The following is a 16,874-nucleotide window of genomic DNA, read 5'->3' as shown; positions in this document are numbered from 1 at the left end:
CACTTTCATGAATGCTTCTGCACTCTTCCTAATGAAACTACCCCTTTTGAATGCCTTCCTTTCTATCCCTATTTCTAAGCCTTCTCTCCCAATTACAGCCCTTTCTAACCGCCTCCCCGACTATCCCAATTCTCTTTCCTATCTTGATTGCCTCACCCACTTCTCTATTTCTCTTCCCCCCCCCCCCCCCCCCCCCACCATCACTCCTATTCCTCTTCTCAATTATCTCGATTCTCAAAATCTACCTGAGGGCTGCCATCAATGTTAAATCAACTTGAAACAAAGTGTCTGTTTGGTGGCTAGATACCTGAGAACTTGCAACAGATAACCACAGCTCAATCACATCAAATAGAAATGAGGCCCAAGGCTCAGTTTCAATTGAGCCATGGCCTACTTGTTCCAGAGAAGTGAGCCAGTCAGCTTAGTCACAGCAAGATCTCACATCATTGAACAGTTGATGTGACAAAGGTTCATTGTGGTTGCATTGACCTTTCTACAAAGAGAAACAGTTTTTTTGTCTTGGTGGCATGGTAGCGTAGCGGTTAGCGCGACGCTATTACAGTGCCAGCGATCGGGGTTCGATTCCCGTCACTGTCTATAAGGAGTTTGTACGTTCTCCCGTGTCTGCGTGGGTTTCCTCCGGGTGCTCCGGTTTCCTCCCACATTCCAAAGACGTACGGGTAGGTTAATTTGGGTTTAAAATGGGCGGCGCGGACTCGTTGGGCCAGAAGGGCCTGTTACCACGCTGTAAATAAAATTTAAAAAAAAATTAATAATTCTATACATCTCAAATAAACTTTCTCTCACACCACCTTTTCATCTACATTGTTGATATAAATTGTGAGGAATTAGAGAATCAGTAGTCTGGTGGATCAGTATTATTCCCTATGGCACCAACTAGCCAAACTGAAAAAGAACTGTTTATTTCTACTCTGTTTTCTATGCTTTAACCAATCTGCTGTTCTAATTTCATGAGTCTTTAATTCATGTAACAGGTACTTTAAACCTGCACATTCTGTTGATGTTCTCTGGTTTTCGGTGTGGCCCTTCATTCGCTCAAAGTATAATCCTGCACTGAACAATCCCCAATGGGAACATATTGAAATTAGTTATATAAATTAGTAATGACAGAGTTTAAATTACATCATATTATGTGCACTCCATGATGCAGTAGCCTTACACTGTCTCTACTCACAGTACGTCTTTAATACTAATTTGCAGAACCAAAAAGAGACATTTCAGATGGGAGATAAAATGAACTTGCTACAGCAAAGTCATTATTAAGACAGACAACCAAAAGCAAACCTTTGATCAATCTAACCATTCACATCTTGTGCAGCTGAAATGAAGTCAGATCATTAAAGGCATGGCTCATACTTTGATTTTAGGTCATGTTCATGTCTTCTAAAGCAGAAAATGAGCATGTATTGCTAAAATAATCAAAACTGTAAAAAAGCATTTACACAGATTATTATGATTTACAAATCCTAAACAAGTTGGAACCTTTTGTTATTTGGATAACAGTCACAAGATCACAAGACAAAGGAGCAGAAGTAGGCCATTCGGCCCATCAAGTCTGCTCCATGAGCTAAACTAGTTTATTTACTTATTTATTGATTGATTTATTGATTGATTGATTGATTGATTTATTTAGCCCGCCCCAATTTCCGGCCTTTTCCCCATATCCCTTGATACCTTGACTAATTAGATACCTACCAATCTCCTCCTTAAACACCTCCAATGATCAGGCCTCCACAGCTGTATGTGGCAAAGGATTCTATAAATTCACGATCCCCTGGCTAAAGAAGTTTCTCCTCATTTCTGTTCTAAACAGGTACCCTCTAATTCTAAGACTGTGCCCTCTAGTCCTGGACTCACCCAGCAAGGGAAACGGCTTAGCCACATCTACTCTGTCCAGTCCTTTCAACATTCGAAATGTTTCTATGAGGTCCCCTCTCATTCTTCTGTACTCCAGTGAGTACAAACGCTAATCATATGTAAGCCCTTTCATATGGAATCATCCTCGTAAATCTCCTCTGAACCCTCTTCAACATCAGTACATCCTTCCTAAGATATGGGGCCCAAAACTGCACACAGTATTCCAAATGAGGTCTCACCAGTGGCCCATAGAGCCTCATCAACACTTCCTTACTTTTATATGTACACATGCTGTCTACATATATAAATAGATAAAACATGGATGTTCACCCAACTAATTCAATATAATAAACGAGAACTGAATCACCCTTTACCATTGTCACTGCTACTAAACAAAGGGATGCTCAGAGGTTCTTGTGGACGGTATAGTGGAATGCGTGAATATCCTCTAGAACCATATTCAGGTCCACGTTGGGAGTCTGTTGGACCATATTGAGAAGTAAGGTGTGGATCTCTAAGTTCAAATCCTGAGTCAGGTTGGGGATTGTTCTGTCCATATCTTGATCCAAAATTGCGATCTCCCAATCCATATTCTACTCCGTATTGAGAATCATATTGTCCATACTCAGGCTGAAGATAATTGTCATAGGATCCAATGCCACGCTGTGAATCTTGACCACGGGATGGTGTTTCTTGTCCAAATTCATATCCAGATCTATCATGGAGGCCTGTTGACCCATCACCATATATCCGAGGAACATTACAAAGTTGTGCAAAATCATCTATAATGATACAGTAAAAAAACAAGTTAATAAACAAATAAATATGATAGAAGGAATTAAACATTTCAACTATGATATTTGTTTGGTCAAATGTTGATGGGTCCAATTTGCTATTGCTATGAAACCACTTTGATAATAAATATGCTTGCCAACTTTTTGACTGTTATGAGACTTATTTGAATTAACAGGTGATAAAGCAATATATTACCCATTCTTACATTTAGACAAACCGATGATACAGAAATATTGTGTAGGTGCACACGTGCATCCACAAAGCTTATTTTCAATTGACATCTTAATTGGAGTTCTGTTCTTAAAATATAAATCAGTTGAATTCTGACAGCAAACAGCAAGTCACTGATTATTCCTGATTATTATTGATGTTACATTCTGAAAAAGGGTAAACATTCTAATGAAGCAAAAAAAAACCTGCAGATTTTGGAACTCTGAAACAAAAATAGAGAATGCTAAAAACAATAAGCAGTTTTAGGCAGCATTTGTGGAAAGAGAAACAGAGTTAATGTCAGAGAGTTTTTGACTGAACTGGGAAAGAGAGAAAGTAGCAGAGAACTGGGGTGGGGGAGGGTAGAACAAAGAGTATATTTTTGATTGGATGAGACCAAATGAGTGAATAATGCAGTTAGAATCAGATTATGCTTCTTTGTGTAATGTGTTGCTAATAGCAAGGCTGTGGGACATGCCCAGCAGGCCAGACTTCTCCAGTAGAAAGGAAAAGCTTGCATTGGGCTTTCTTGCAACAGTGCAGGAGGTCACAAGTAGATCAGAGTGGGATGAGTTATTAAAGTGGTAGGCAACCAGAAGGTCAAGGTCATTCCTGCAGACTGAACGTAAGTGCTCTGCAATCACCCAATCTGTGTTTGGTTTCTCTGATATAGAAGAGACCATATTTTGAACACTCAATGCAGTATACTAAATTGGAAGAAGTGTAAGTGATTTGCTGCTTCACCTGGAAAGACTGCTTGAATCAATGGATGGTGGGAAGGGAAAAGGTGAAAGGATAGCTATTGCAACTGCAAGCTTGAGGAACAACACCTCATCTTCCTTCTGGGCACGTTGCAACCTTCTGGACGCAATATTCAATTCTCCATAGGTGGCTCAGTTTTTTCTTTTTGTCTGTACCAGAAATGACCAGAACTGGCCATTAATGTCTGTTATGATTTTGGGTCAGTTTTTCTTTTTTTTAAATTTGTGTTACTTTCCAAGCTATTTTCGTATTGAGATTGAACTTGGATATATTACGTTTGATGTCTTCATCTGAGTCATTAATTTAGACTGTAAATAGCTGAGACATGAGCAATTTCCTCCTTCCCCCTTCCTCCCTTACAATTTTCTAAATGATCTGTTTACCCCTACTTCCTTCAATATGTCTGTTACCCAATCTTCTATACACATTATTTCAACTCAATTAGCTATTACCTTGTGTACTGATCTTTTTATTATTTATTTGTTCATGAAATAAAGGTGTTACTGGCACTGCCAGAATTTAGTATTCATCCATAACTGATTCCAAATTGAGGAAGCAATTCATATTCAGTCATATTTGTTGGTTTGTTTGGGTTCTACTAGGATCACACAGTTTTAGACTTCATCATAGCCTTAGTCCAAATATGGAATTCCAGAGGTGAGGTGAGAGTGACATTTGACCAAATGGGGCATCAAAATGCCCCTGTAAAGCTGAAGTCAATGGGCATGGGGGGAGGGGGGGAAATCCAATGGTTGGAGTCATATCTTACACAAAAGGAAGATATTTGAAGTTGCTGGAGGTCAATTATTTCAGACCCAGGACACTACTGTTGGAGTTCTATAGGGCATTGTCCCAGGCTCAACCATTTTCAGCTATTTCATCAATGATCTTTGTTTCAACATTTGAATGAAGTAGGAAAGTTCACTGATGATTGGACAATGTTCAATTTACTTTGTAAAATTCCTCAGAAAATGAAGCAGTCCATGCCTGCATATAGCAAGAACTATACAATATTCAGCTGATAATTAGCTACTCAACATTCACACTATAAAAATGCCAGGCAATAAACATCTAACAAGAAATTCTAACCATCTATCCTTGATATTCAATGGTATTACCAGTACTGCGTACCCTACAATCTTTATCCTGGGAGTCACCACTGACCAGGGACAAACAAAATGGCTACAAAAGCAGGTTAGAGGCTGGCTACCAAGCAGCAAGTGTCTCATCTCTTAATACCCCGAAGTCTTACTACCATCGATAAGCATAACTTACGAGCATGATAGAATATTCTCCACTTGCCTGGATGAGTGCAGTTCTAATAACACTCAAGAAGTTCAACACTATCCCAAACATTCATACCGAGGCTGCAGAGTGTGCCAACAACAAAATGCATTGAAGTTGCTTCCCTCACCTAATTCGACAACACCTGCCAAACTTAAGATTTCCACCATCAAGAAGGATCTCAGTATGGGAACAGCAACTCTTGAAGAGTCTCTTCCAAGTCATACATTGTCCTGACCTGCAAAAATACTGCATTCCTTCATCATTGCTGGGTATAAATCCTCGAACTTCCAGCCTAACAACATTGCTGGAGTACCTTAACCAAAGGGACTGGCATGATTCAAAAAGGTGGCTCATCATCATCTTCTCAAAACCAACTAGGATTGGACAATAAATGCTGACCTCACCAGCAACATCCACATTCTGAATAATAAAAATTTGAAATCTCACATAAGACAGACCACTTAAGGTTGATAGATTTCCTTCCATGAAGGGCATTAGTGAACCTGTTGGGTTTTCACAATGATCCACGCATTCTATGGTTATTATCACGGATGTGAACTCCTTATTCTAGATTTATTTGATATTTCATCTTATGAAATGTCTGTTGGAAACCCAAAATACTGTATTAGTTGTCCTCCTACTTTATCTCACCTGCTAGTCACATACTGAAAGAATTCTCATATGTTTGATAAACACAATTTCCCCTTCATTAAACTCTTTGGAATAAAGTAATTACTTTCTTACCTGATACTCTGGAGGGACAGAGAGCACATTCTAGGCCCCAAGCCTCTCCATACATGCAGCAGCATTCAGTGTAGGTTGAACTGGTCCACAGAGGTTTTCTACAAACCAAGTCCTCAGTCACCCCTTGCCAACATATATCCAGATGTGCATCTGCTTCTTCTGATAAGTCAGCTAATGGACAGAATTAACACCAATGACGTTGTCCTCAAAATGGCAAGAATGTGGTTGTCAGATTAATGTTGGACATTTATGAAATATATATAAGCATATATCTTATCAGGCACTTGCCACCAGTGGAGCCTTGCATATTTTAGCATATCATGAAGTTATGGTATGTTGTCAGTAATTTTCCATCCATTGAACTAAATAGATGAATATAGACGATATTTTCTATCATGGTGTCAGATGCATTCAGGACAAGCCAAATTTTACAAAGGAGGCCTCAAAACTATTGTTATGTTGAAGCCACAAGAGATGCTGCTTGATCTGCTGAATTCCACCAGCAGCTTATTTTTTGCACTATCATTATATGCTTGTATTTAGCTTCTTTCACAGAGAGCTTTAAATTTCTAACGGATTAAAACAAATATACAATTATCGGTATTTTTACAACCAATGAAATACTTCCAAAGTATTGTCATATGCAAAGGAACTGAAGCTTGTTTCTTCTGGTGCCTGTAGTTCTGGCTCAGAATGAACACATCAAACAGAAGTTATGCCATTTAATTTCTAATTCACAAATACAACCATTATATAATTAGTGCTCATGTGAAGCAGCAGTCAATCATGTTAGATATTCCCCATGTGACATAGGAACATCATACTGTTTTAATCCAGAAAAAGCTAATGGAACACAGATAGCAATATTTAAGGAATACTTGTATGAACACTTGACTCACCAAGGCATAATACGCTTTGGATCAAGTGCTGGTAAACGGGATTAGTATAGACAGGCACTTGATCAACGGTATAGGTATGGTTGACTGAAGGGCCTGTTTCAGTGCTATATGCCTCCATGACTCTAGATTCATTACCTCATGGCAGGTGATCCTTAAATGCCATTCATTTCAAATAAACTACAACATCAAAACCTGATCTTTGCATGCACTTCTTGTCTACAAATTCAATTCCTGTGAGTAAAGTTTAGTCATGTTTTTGTGTCAACTATTTTCATTCCAAACTCCTTTGTTCAAACTCCTCTGTAACAGAACATCCCAATTTTTCTATTATTCAATGCCCCAATGGATGAAGGCAAGTATGCCATATGACTTCTCCACCACCCTATCTAGCTGTGTCACTACTTTCTGGAAACTATGTACTTGTACCCTAGCATCTGTCATGTTCTACAAAACCCCTCAGGGCTCTGTCATTCACTGTGTGTGTCCTGCCCTGGTTTAACTTCCCAAAATACATCCCTTTACACTTGTCTGAGTTAAGTTACATCTGCCATTCCTTTGCCCACTTTCCCAGTTGATTTAGATCCTGCAGTAACCTTCGACAACCTTCTTTACTGTCCACTACAATACCAATTTCGGTGTCAGCCACAAACTTACTAATCATGCCACCTACACTCTCATCTAAATCAGTAACATATATGACAAACAACAGGGGACCCAGCTCTGATCCCTGCAGCACTCCATTGGTCTCAGGCCTCCAATCTGATAAACAACCCTCCACTACCACCCTCTGACTCCTTCCACCAAGCCAATTTTGTATCCCATTGGTTCACACTGGATCCCATGTGATCTAACTTTCTGGACTAGACTACCACGTAGGATGTTTTGAAAGTCCATGTAGACAATATCCACTGCCCTGTTCTTATCAATCATCTTGGTCGCCTCTTCAAAAAAACTCAATCAAATTCATGACACACGACTTCTCACGCACAAAGCTATGGTGACTATCCCTAATCTGTCCTTGCCCTTCCAAATGCAGTTAGATCCTGTCTCTCAGAATCCTCTCCAGTAACTTTCCCACCACTGATGTGAGGCTCATTGGCCTGTAACTCCCTAGTTTGTTCTTACAGCCCTTCTTATATAAAAGCATAATATTAGCCATCCTCCAGTATTCTAGTACCTCACCCATGGCTAATGAAGATACACATTTCATATAAATGTGATGCACATTTTCTTTTCTCCACGTACCTTACTCAGTGTATAACTAGTCAATCATAGATGCATGCAGACAAACTTCTGTTCATGTTATGTCTTTCAGTACCACAGTAGCTTGTAGCCAATTAAGTACCTCACTAGTGTAGTCACTGTTGTAATGTAGGAAATGTGGCAGCCAGTTTGTGTCCAGTAATCTTTCACAAACAGTAATAATAAATAGGTTGTGCACTGTTGGTTAATGGATAAATACTGTCAGGATAAAGGGAAAAACTCTCTTCACTCATCTTATGCTCAATATGTCATATGATCTTAAAGAAGATCCTAAGGTATACTTGAAGAGAGCAGATAAAGTCTTGGTTAATGTCTTATCCAAAACAAAGAGCCACAATTTCAGGGCCACAGAGGTTTTTATACTTGGTGGGAAATAAAGAAATTATACATGGTTCATTATTGACCCTTAATTGTATGTTTGGAAATGAACATTGGCTAATAATTTGAAGTCTCTTTGAAAGAAAATTTTAAATAGCCTTTTATATTCTCTACTTCAATCTATTACCTCTAATTTCATTTTCTGCCTCACACTACAACCTCTGCAGTGCGTCCTTCAACCAAGATGACAGGCATGTAACTTCTTTCAAGCCTCTGCCACTACTGTTCTAATGATAAGGGTGAATGCAAGCAGCTTGAGTCAAGTCTTCATAGACAATAGTTGAAGGAAGGAGCTAGACAGAAATAATTCCTTCCCTGTGTGACTTTGTCTGGTTCCTTTCCATTTAGGTATATCTTAAGTCACTAGACTGACTGGAGGTAGAAAGTGCCAATGCTAATTGTGCTCTATTAATTCACTGAAAACAGATCCCTCTGAAGTGTACCACGCATTTGAAGAAGGCTGTGGAAAAAAATTCCCCTGAACTCCTCATTCTTGAGACACTATTTATAATGGCCTTCACATTAAGCAGTTAGCTTTGCTATCCTCTTGCTAAGAACTAACTTTCAAAGGTAAAATTCAAGGTCACTAACAAATGTCTTAAAGCCCACAAGCATAAACATAACTGGAATATTTAAATCACAGCTCTGTTTTTTTAGGTGAAATGTGATCTTATTAGTCATGCTAAAACTATTAAGAAAGAGAAAGAAGTGGTAAGATTCATTATGCATACATGGGAACATAGGTGAAATACAGGTTTCACTGTTGCCTATAGTCAACTAACAATTTAATTACATTAAGAATGTCCATAACAAATGCACAATTATAAACAGCAGAATATAAACAGTGGGAGAACTTGTATTTACCTCCAGATTCTGAGCCATTTATACATCTTTTACGGGTTACGTCCAGTGTGAGGGGTGGGTTGCAGAAACAGTTAAATGATCCTGCTGTGTTGACACACTCTCCATTCACACACGTATTTTCATCCTGACACTCATCAATGTCTAAAGAAATAGTGACAAAAAAAGAACAAATATAATTGCTTTAGATATATATATGTGTGTGTGTATATATAAATACACACACACACACACACATATATATCTATATATCTATATAAAATATATCAAATGATTTAGCACCTCCCCCAGCAGATAATAGTTAATGACAAATATTTTCTTGACAGTATCGAATTCAAGAGCAAACTATTATTCAGGTTTTAGGAATACACATTCTGCCAAATTAACTTGACTTTTTCCTGTAACACATTCACAACATGGAGAAAATGTATGAAAATGGAATACATTTAAAATTGCAGAGCTGATTTAATGCTTCTCAGCAGGGAGCAACACTCATGAAGCATACCGTAATAAATTATGGGCACAGTCAGTGATTTTCCACTCCTTAAATGAATAGCTGGAAAACTACATTTAGTCTCATTGAAGTCTACTATTCAATGCTTTTGTGGAATTAACATTAGTATTTAATATACACTTACGGATTCTGATATCAAAGCTCTTGTATGTTTGAAATGCTTATAGAGGAGTATCAATTTTTACTAATCTAGCACATTCTCATTGGATATGTTATAGGACTACAAGACCCCATCATCACACAAGCAGCTCAGACTTACCAATGCATTCTAACCTCACGTTGTCATAGTAAAATCCTGCACCACAATAGCAGGAGTAGCTTCCTACGGTATTTACACAATGCCCATTCGTACAGACCTCTGAGCCAAACATTGCACATTCATCTGCATCTACAGATGGGGAGAAAGCATACTGTTTTAGAAACAGTCACAGTGATGATCAGATCATAATGACCAGTGATGAATAGAAAGCTGTTCAGAGATGCAAGCCAACCATTGATGTTTAATAACCCAAATATTACATTGGAAGTGTAATGGTAAAATGGTGATATCAGAAGATTAAAGTTATGGTTCTAAGAGTTCACCCTGTGTAGCAGGGTGTGTGGAGATACAGAAGTGATTTCTTCACCTGTTCTCCAATAAATTTCCACAATGAGCTCAGCACAAGCTTTGATTCTGAGATTGGTCAGAGTGAAAACAAGTTTGATTTGAAGCTGGCGGTAATGTACTAATATGACATTACTTGATTTTGATAACACAAGCTCAGAAATATGGAATCATTCCATTTTCTTGTATTCATTGTTGCATGCATATTTACGGAACTTCACGAGAAAGACCAGTTGCTGAAATATTAACCAACACCTGTAAATTTAACACTTACCTCCATAGTTTTGCGATCCAAAGGAAAAAGAACCAATCTGAAATGGAATAAATCCTTTGCCATCTGGACAAATTTCATTGTATTCCTCTGAGTTAAAGCAAAATAAAATAACTATTAATGGCTCCTGGAAATAGGAGAATACAGTGTTTATGACAACATAGTAGAGTATGATTTTCAGTTATTAACACATGAATTTGTTGCAGATATACAATGCATAGCAATACTAAAGGTAGAAATGGAGGTTAATTAACTGAATTGCATTATCCCATTTTCTTCTCTGTTCTGAGTTGCATTGAAATGGACACAAGAACTGCTTTCTACCCCAAACCAGATATGGACCCAACCAGAAAAGAGCATTGAACTTACAGAAATGAGTTCGATTTTATTTTCTACCCCAACAATATCCTCAGTGCACTAAACACTAAGGAATTTGGGGGGTTATGCATCCAAATAATAAGCATCAAATTTCACTAGAAATAAAAAGTTATAGGCCTAGAAATTCCTGGATCTGGAGAGTTTATGTCACATTTACACGGAGGAACTAAGGGAGTGGTGTCAAGGGCTGTAATATGGGTGTGATTTCAGCTCCATTGGGATTCTGACTTAATTGGATTGAAAATTCCTATGTCTATGGTTTTTCAAAAAGTTTCTGAGAAACTCTCATCGGTTCAGATTTGGTGTCAGTCCTCTGAAGAACTTAAAGAAATTTCAAAATCCTTCATTAAAATAATCTAAACATTCCTGGACCTCTTCTACTTGAAGGGACATCAGTGGAAGCCAAAAGCATGGAAGGCACTAGATTCATAAGGTTATACAGCATGGAAACAAGCTCTTCAGCCCAACTTGTTCATGCCGACTAAGCTGCCTTAGATTTGGCCCATATCCTTCCAAACCTTTCCTATCCATGCATCTGTCCATATGCTTTTTAAACATAATTGTAACTGCCGCTACCACCTCCTCTGGCAGCTCGTTCCACATACCCACCATCTGTGTGAAAAACTTTCCCCTCAGATTCCCCCTTTAAATCTTTCCCCTCTCGTGTTAAACCTATACCCTCCAGTTTTAGACTCCCCTACCTTGTTAAAAAAAGTGTGATAATCTACCCTATCTATGCCCCTTATAATTTTGTGAATCTCTATAAGGTCACCCCTCAGCCTTCCTCAGTCCGGGGAAAGTCCCAGTCTATCCAATCTCTCCTTATGACTTTTCTTTTCTGCACCTTCACGAGCTTAATCACATCCTTATAGCATGGTGACCAGAACTGCACAATACCCCAAGTGTGGTCTCACCAAAGTTTTGTAAAACTGCAACACAATATCCTCACTCTTGAACTCAATGTTTTGGCCAATGAAGGAAAGCATACCATATGCCTTCTTCACCACTCTGTCTACCTGTGTTGCCACTTTCAAGGAATTATGTACTTATAGCACAAGGCCTCTCTGTTCACTGTGTATGTCTTGCCCTGGTTTAACTTCCCAAAATGCATCTTCGCACTTGTCTGCCATTCCTTTGCCCACTTTCCCAGTTGATCAATATCCTATTGTAACCTTAGATAACCTTCTTCACTGTCTACCACACTGCCGATTTTGGTGCCACCTGCAAACTTCATAATCATCCCACCTACAAAGATGCAAAAATCTCTACTAGGGTCCCAGCAATTTCTTCCCTTGCTTTCCACAACATCCCAGGATTTCTAGAGAGCTTAGATTAGGGATAACTGTCACTAATATGTTAAGTAAAGTAGTAACGTTGATTGTTCCACAGAGAGAACATTAGAAATCGGAGCAGGGGTAGGCCTCAAACCTGCAATGTCATTCAATATGATCGTGGCCGATCTGCCCCAGGTTCATCTCTTCTGTGCTAATTCCATATAGTCCTCAATTCCCTGATCTTTTAAAGATTTATCTACTTCCTCTTCAAATAACTCTAATGATCTTGCCTTTACAACCCTCTTGAGGTAGAAATTCCAGGGATTCATCATACGTACATCAGTTTTAAATGACCACTCCCTTATCTTCTAACTATGTTCCCTCATTCTAGATTCTCCCACTATTACAAACATATTGACATCTAGCTCTGTCATGCACCCTAAGGATCTTCTGCATTTCAGCATAAGATCACACTCATTCTTCTGAACTCTGAACTCTTTAGTTACTTGTGAAAGGGCAACCCTCTCATCCCAGGAATTAGACTAGTTAATCTCTTCCTAAAAATATTTTACCAAAAAAAGTGATTGGTTATAAACTAGCTGATTGTTTTAAGAGATAGAATAAGAACTTAGAGAAAACAATGTTGCTTTGGCATTCTTAGATCGAGAGGAATTTCACAGATTGATTTTTAACTGTATCTATAACAATTTAATTTCGAATACAGGTAACTCACACCAAGTAGGAATAGCATTGTACCTCAGGAATTCCATATTAGATGGAATAGAATCAAAATATATAGATTTTAAACAACAAATGGCAGAAAGCTGAACTTGATAAAGTACTTTTTAAAAACTATCTTATAGAGGAAAATATCTTTAAAAATCAACTTTGTAGTTGTAATTTTCAATTTTTTGTCATACAGAATAGAAACTTCCATGCGATATTTATTGCCTTACCCTACCCTCATATTAGAGAGCACTTTCATGGGAATGATTAATACAATCAAATTTAGCATAGTATTGAAAAATGCAGATTAAAGTAAAGTTAATATTTTGCATTGGGTTAAGGCAAATTTGACTTGACTGAGGAGCAATTTCGCATTTAGGGGTTCTGGATTTATGAGAACATGTTGACACTGACCTTTGTGAATCCACTTCTTAGATGTCTTTCTTTGATCTGAAACTGATTTACCTTGTGGTAACTATTTCACTGTTGCTAAATCACTTCTCAGTCAAATCAAATTTGCCTTAAGCAAATTTAGAGCCTTTATCCCATTTTTATCTTTCTATTTTCCATGCTATGCTAAATCTAATTGTATTGTGATCACTACCATATAATTGCTCTCCTTTTGATGCTTCTCTTCCTGTCCGACTTCACTTCTAAAACTAAATTCAGAATTGCACCCCCCTCCACCTCCCCCCCCCATCTTTTCTCTAGGAACTGCTGCAATGCTTGTGATATTAAAGTTCTTACATGAATCACAGTCAGAAGTCGTGGTTCATGTTGGTACCAACAACATAGGTGGGAAGAGGGATGAGGTCCTGAAAAGTGAGTTTAGCAAACTAGGCAAAGGCTGAAGAACAGGACCTCGAGGGTAGCGATCTTGGGATTGCCACCAGTGCCACGTGATAGTGAAGGAAGGAATAGAAGGAGATGGCGAATAAATGCGTGGCTGAGAAGTTGGTGCAGGAGGGAGGGTTTTAGATTTTTGGATCATTGGGATCCCTTCTGGGGAAGGTGGGACCTGTACAGAGAGGATGGGTTACACCCGAACCTGAGGGGGGCCAATATCCTTGAGGCCAGATTTGCTAGGGTGGTTCAGGAGGGTTTAAACTAGATTGTGAGGGGGAAGGGAACCAGAGGAGTAGGTTAAAGGGAGAAGGGGATGGGGAAAAAGATCTGATAGGTAGAGAGGCTTTGAGGAAGGAGAAGCATAGTACAGGCTATAAAAGTAGTAAGGTGGATGGGTTAAAGTGCATTGACTTAAATGTGAGAAGCATCAGGAGTAAGGGAGATGAACTGAGAGCTTGGATTAGTACATGGGACTATGATATTGTGGCTATTACAGAGACATGGCTGACATCGGGGCAGGAATGGATATTGAATATTCCTGGTTTTCAGTGTTTTAAAAGGGATAGGAAGGGGGGAGAAGAGGAGGACGGGTGGCGATACTGGTCAGGGACACAGTTACAGCTGTAGAAAGGGTAGATAATGTAGAAGGATCCTCTCTAGGGTCAATATGGGTGGAAGTTAGGAAGAAGAAAGGGGCAGTTACCCTCCTGGGAGTATTCTATAGGCCCCCCGGTAGCAGTAGGGATACTGAGGAGCAGATTGGGAGGCAGTTTTTGGAAAGATGTGAAAATAACAGGGTTATTACAATGGGAGATTGGCACCTACTTAGTGCCAAGGGTTTAGACGGGGCGCAGTTTGTTAGGTGTGTCCAGGATGGATTCCTGACAAAGTATGTTGACAGGCTGACTGGAGGGAATGCCATATTAGATCTAGTTTTAGGTAATGAACCGGGACAGGTGACAGATCTAACGGTGGGTGAGCATTTGGGGGACAGTAACCATTGCTCCATAACCTTTAGAATTGTCATGGACAGGGATAGGAGCAAAGAGGACGGGAAGATATTTAATTGGGGAAAGGCAAATTATGAGGCTATAAGGTGAGAACTTGGGGGTGTAAATTGGGGGGGCATTTTTGAAGGGAAATGTACTATGGAGATGTGGTTGATGTTCAGGGATCTTTTGCAGGATGTTGCAGGGATAAATTTGTCCTGGTGAGGCAGAGAAGGAATGGTAGGGTGCAGGAACCGTGGGTGATGAGAGAGGTGGAACAACTAGTTAGGAAGAAGAAGGCAGCATACATAAGGTGTAAGCAGCAAGGATCAGACAGGGCTCATGAGGAATATAGAGTAGCAAGGAAGGAACTTAAGAAAGGGCTGAAGAAAGCGAGAAGGGGACATGAAAAGGCTTTGGTGAGTAGCGTTAAGGAGAATCCCAAGGCTTTTTTCTCGTACGTGAAGAGCAGAAGGACGGCTAGGGTAAAGGTGGGTCGGATTAAAGACAAGGGTGGGAGGATGTGCCTGGAAGCTGTGGAAGTGGGTGAGGTTCTCAATGAATACTTCTCTTCAGTATTCACCAAGGAGAGGGGTCTTGGTGATGCTGAGGACGGTGTTGGTGAGGGTAATGTTCTAGAGTATGTAGATATTAAGAGAGAGGATGTGTTGGAGTTGTTAGAAAATATTAGGGCAGATAAGTCCCCGGGGCCTGATGGAATATTCCCCAGGCTGCTTCGTGAGGTGAGGGAGGAGATTGCTGAACCATTGGTTAGGATCTTTGAGTCCTCGTTGTCAACGGGGATGGTACCGGAGGATTGGAGGGTGGCGAATGTTGTCCCCTTATTCAAGAAAGGTAGTAGGGATAGTCCAGGGAATTACAGGCCGGTGAGCCTTACATCTGTGGTGGGTAAGCTGTTAGAAAGGATTCTAAGAGATAGGATCTATGAGCATTTAGAGAATCATGTACTGATTAGGGAAGCCAGCATGGGTTTGTGAAGGGAAGATCTTTCCTCACAAGCCTGATAGGGTTCTTTGAGGAGGTGACCAGGCAGATTGATGAGGGTAGTGCAATGGATGTGGTCTACATGGATTTTAGTAAGGCGTTTGACAACGTTCCGCATGGTAGGCTTCTTCAGAAGGTCAGAGGCCAAGGGATCCAGGGAGGCTTGGCCGTGTGGATTCAGAATTGGCTTGCCTGTAGAAAGCAAAGGGTTGTGGTGGAGGGAGTGCATTCGGATTGGAGGGATGTGACTAGTGGTGTCCCACAGGGATCGGTTCTGGGACATCTAATTTTTGTGATATTTATTAATGACTTAGATGAGGGGGTGGAAGGGTGGGTTAGCAAGTTTGCAGATGACACAAAGATCGGTGGTGTTGTGGATAGTCTGGAGGGGTGTCGAAGCTTACAGAGGGATATTGATAGGATGCAGAGCTGGGCTGACAAGTGGCAGATGGAGTTCAATCCAGAGAAGCGTGAGGTAGTACACTTTGGAAGGACAAACTCCAAGGCAGAGTACAAGGTAAATGGCAGGATTCTGGGCAGTGTAGAGGAGCAGAGGGATCTGGGGGTTCATATCCACAGATTACTGAAAGTTGCCTCACAGGTAGATAGGGTAGTTAAGAAACCTTATGGGATGTTAGCTTTCATAAGTCGTGAGATCGAGTTATGCAGCTCTACAAAACTCTGTTTAGGCCACACTTGGAGTACTGTGTTCAGTTCTGGTCGCCTCATTATAGGAAGGATGTGGAGGCGTTGGAAAGGGTGCAAAGGAGGTTTACCAGGATGCTGCCTAGATTAGAGAGTATGGATTATGAGGAGAGACTAAAGGAGCTAGGGCTTTATTCACTGGAGGGAAGGAGGATGAGGGGAGACATGATAGAGGTATACAAGATATTAAGAGGAATAGATAGAGTGGACAGCCAGCGCCTCTTTCCCAGGGCACCAATGTTCAAAACAAGAGGACATGGCTTTAAGGTAATGGGTGGGAAGTTCAAGGGAGATGTCAGAGGGAGGTTTTTCACCCAGAGAGTGGTTGGTGCATGGAATGCGCTGCCTGGGGTGGTGGTGGAGGCTGGTACGTTGGTCAAGTTCAAGAGATTGTTAGATAAGCGTATGGAGGAATTTAAGATAGAGGGATATGTGGGAGGAAGGGGTTAGATAGCCTTAGGTGTGGTTTGAAGGGCGGCATAACA

At 40.0% G+C, this 16,874-nt stretch overlaps 1 protein-coding gene across 1 annotated transcript in view; it reads right to left on the bottom strand.

Annotated features, from left to right (window-relative positions):
* LOC127568849 (latent-transforming growth factor beta-binding protein 2-like) overlaps positions 1-16,874 on the bottom strand; it is a 391,147-nt gene that overhangs the window by 9,666 nt on the left and 364,607 nt on the right. Inside the window, exons 30-34 of the mRNA XM_052013064.1 lie at positions 10,470-10,556; positions 9,851-9,979; positions 9,081-9,221; positions 5,677-5,847; positions 2,253-2,660 (exon numbers count right to left, since the gene is read on the bottom strand). Of these exons, the coding sequence (XP_051869024.1) occupies positions 2,253-2,660; positions 5,677-5,847; positions 9,081-9,221; positions 9,851-9,979; positions 10,470-10,556 (936 nt within the window). The remainder of the gene's footprint in view (positions 1-2,252; positions 2,661-5,676; positions 5,848-9,080; positions 9,222-9,850; positions 9,980-10,469; positions 10,557-16,874) is intronic.

This window comes from Pristis pectinata, chromosome 1 (genome assembly GCF_009764475.1).
Source record: "Pristis pectinata isolate sPriPec2 chromosome 1, sPriPec2.1.pri, whole genome shotgun sequence".
NCBI lineage: Eukaryota > Metazoa > Chordata > Chondrichthyes > Rhinopristiformes > Pristidae > Pristis > Pristis pectinata.
This window is presented reverse-complemented; position numbering and strand designations above follow the sequence as displayed.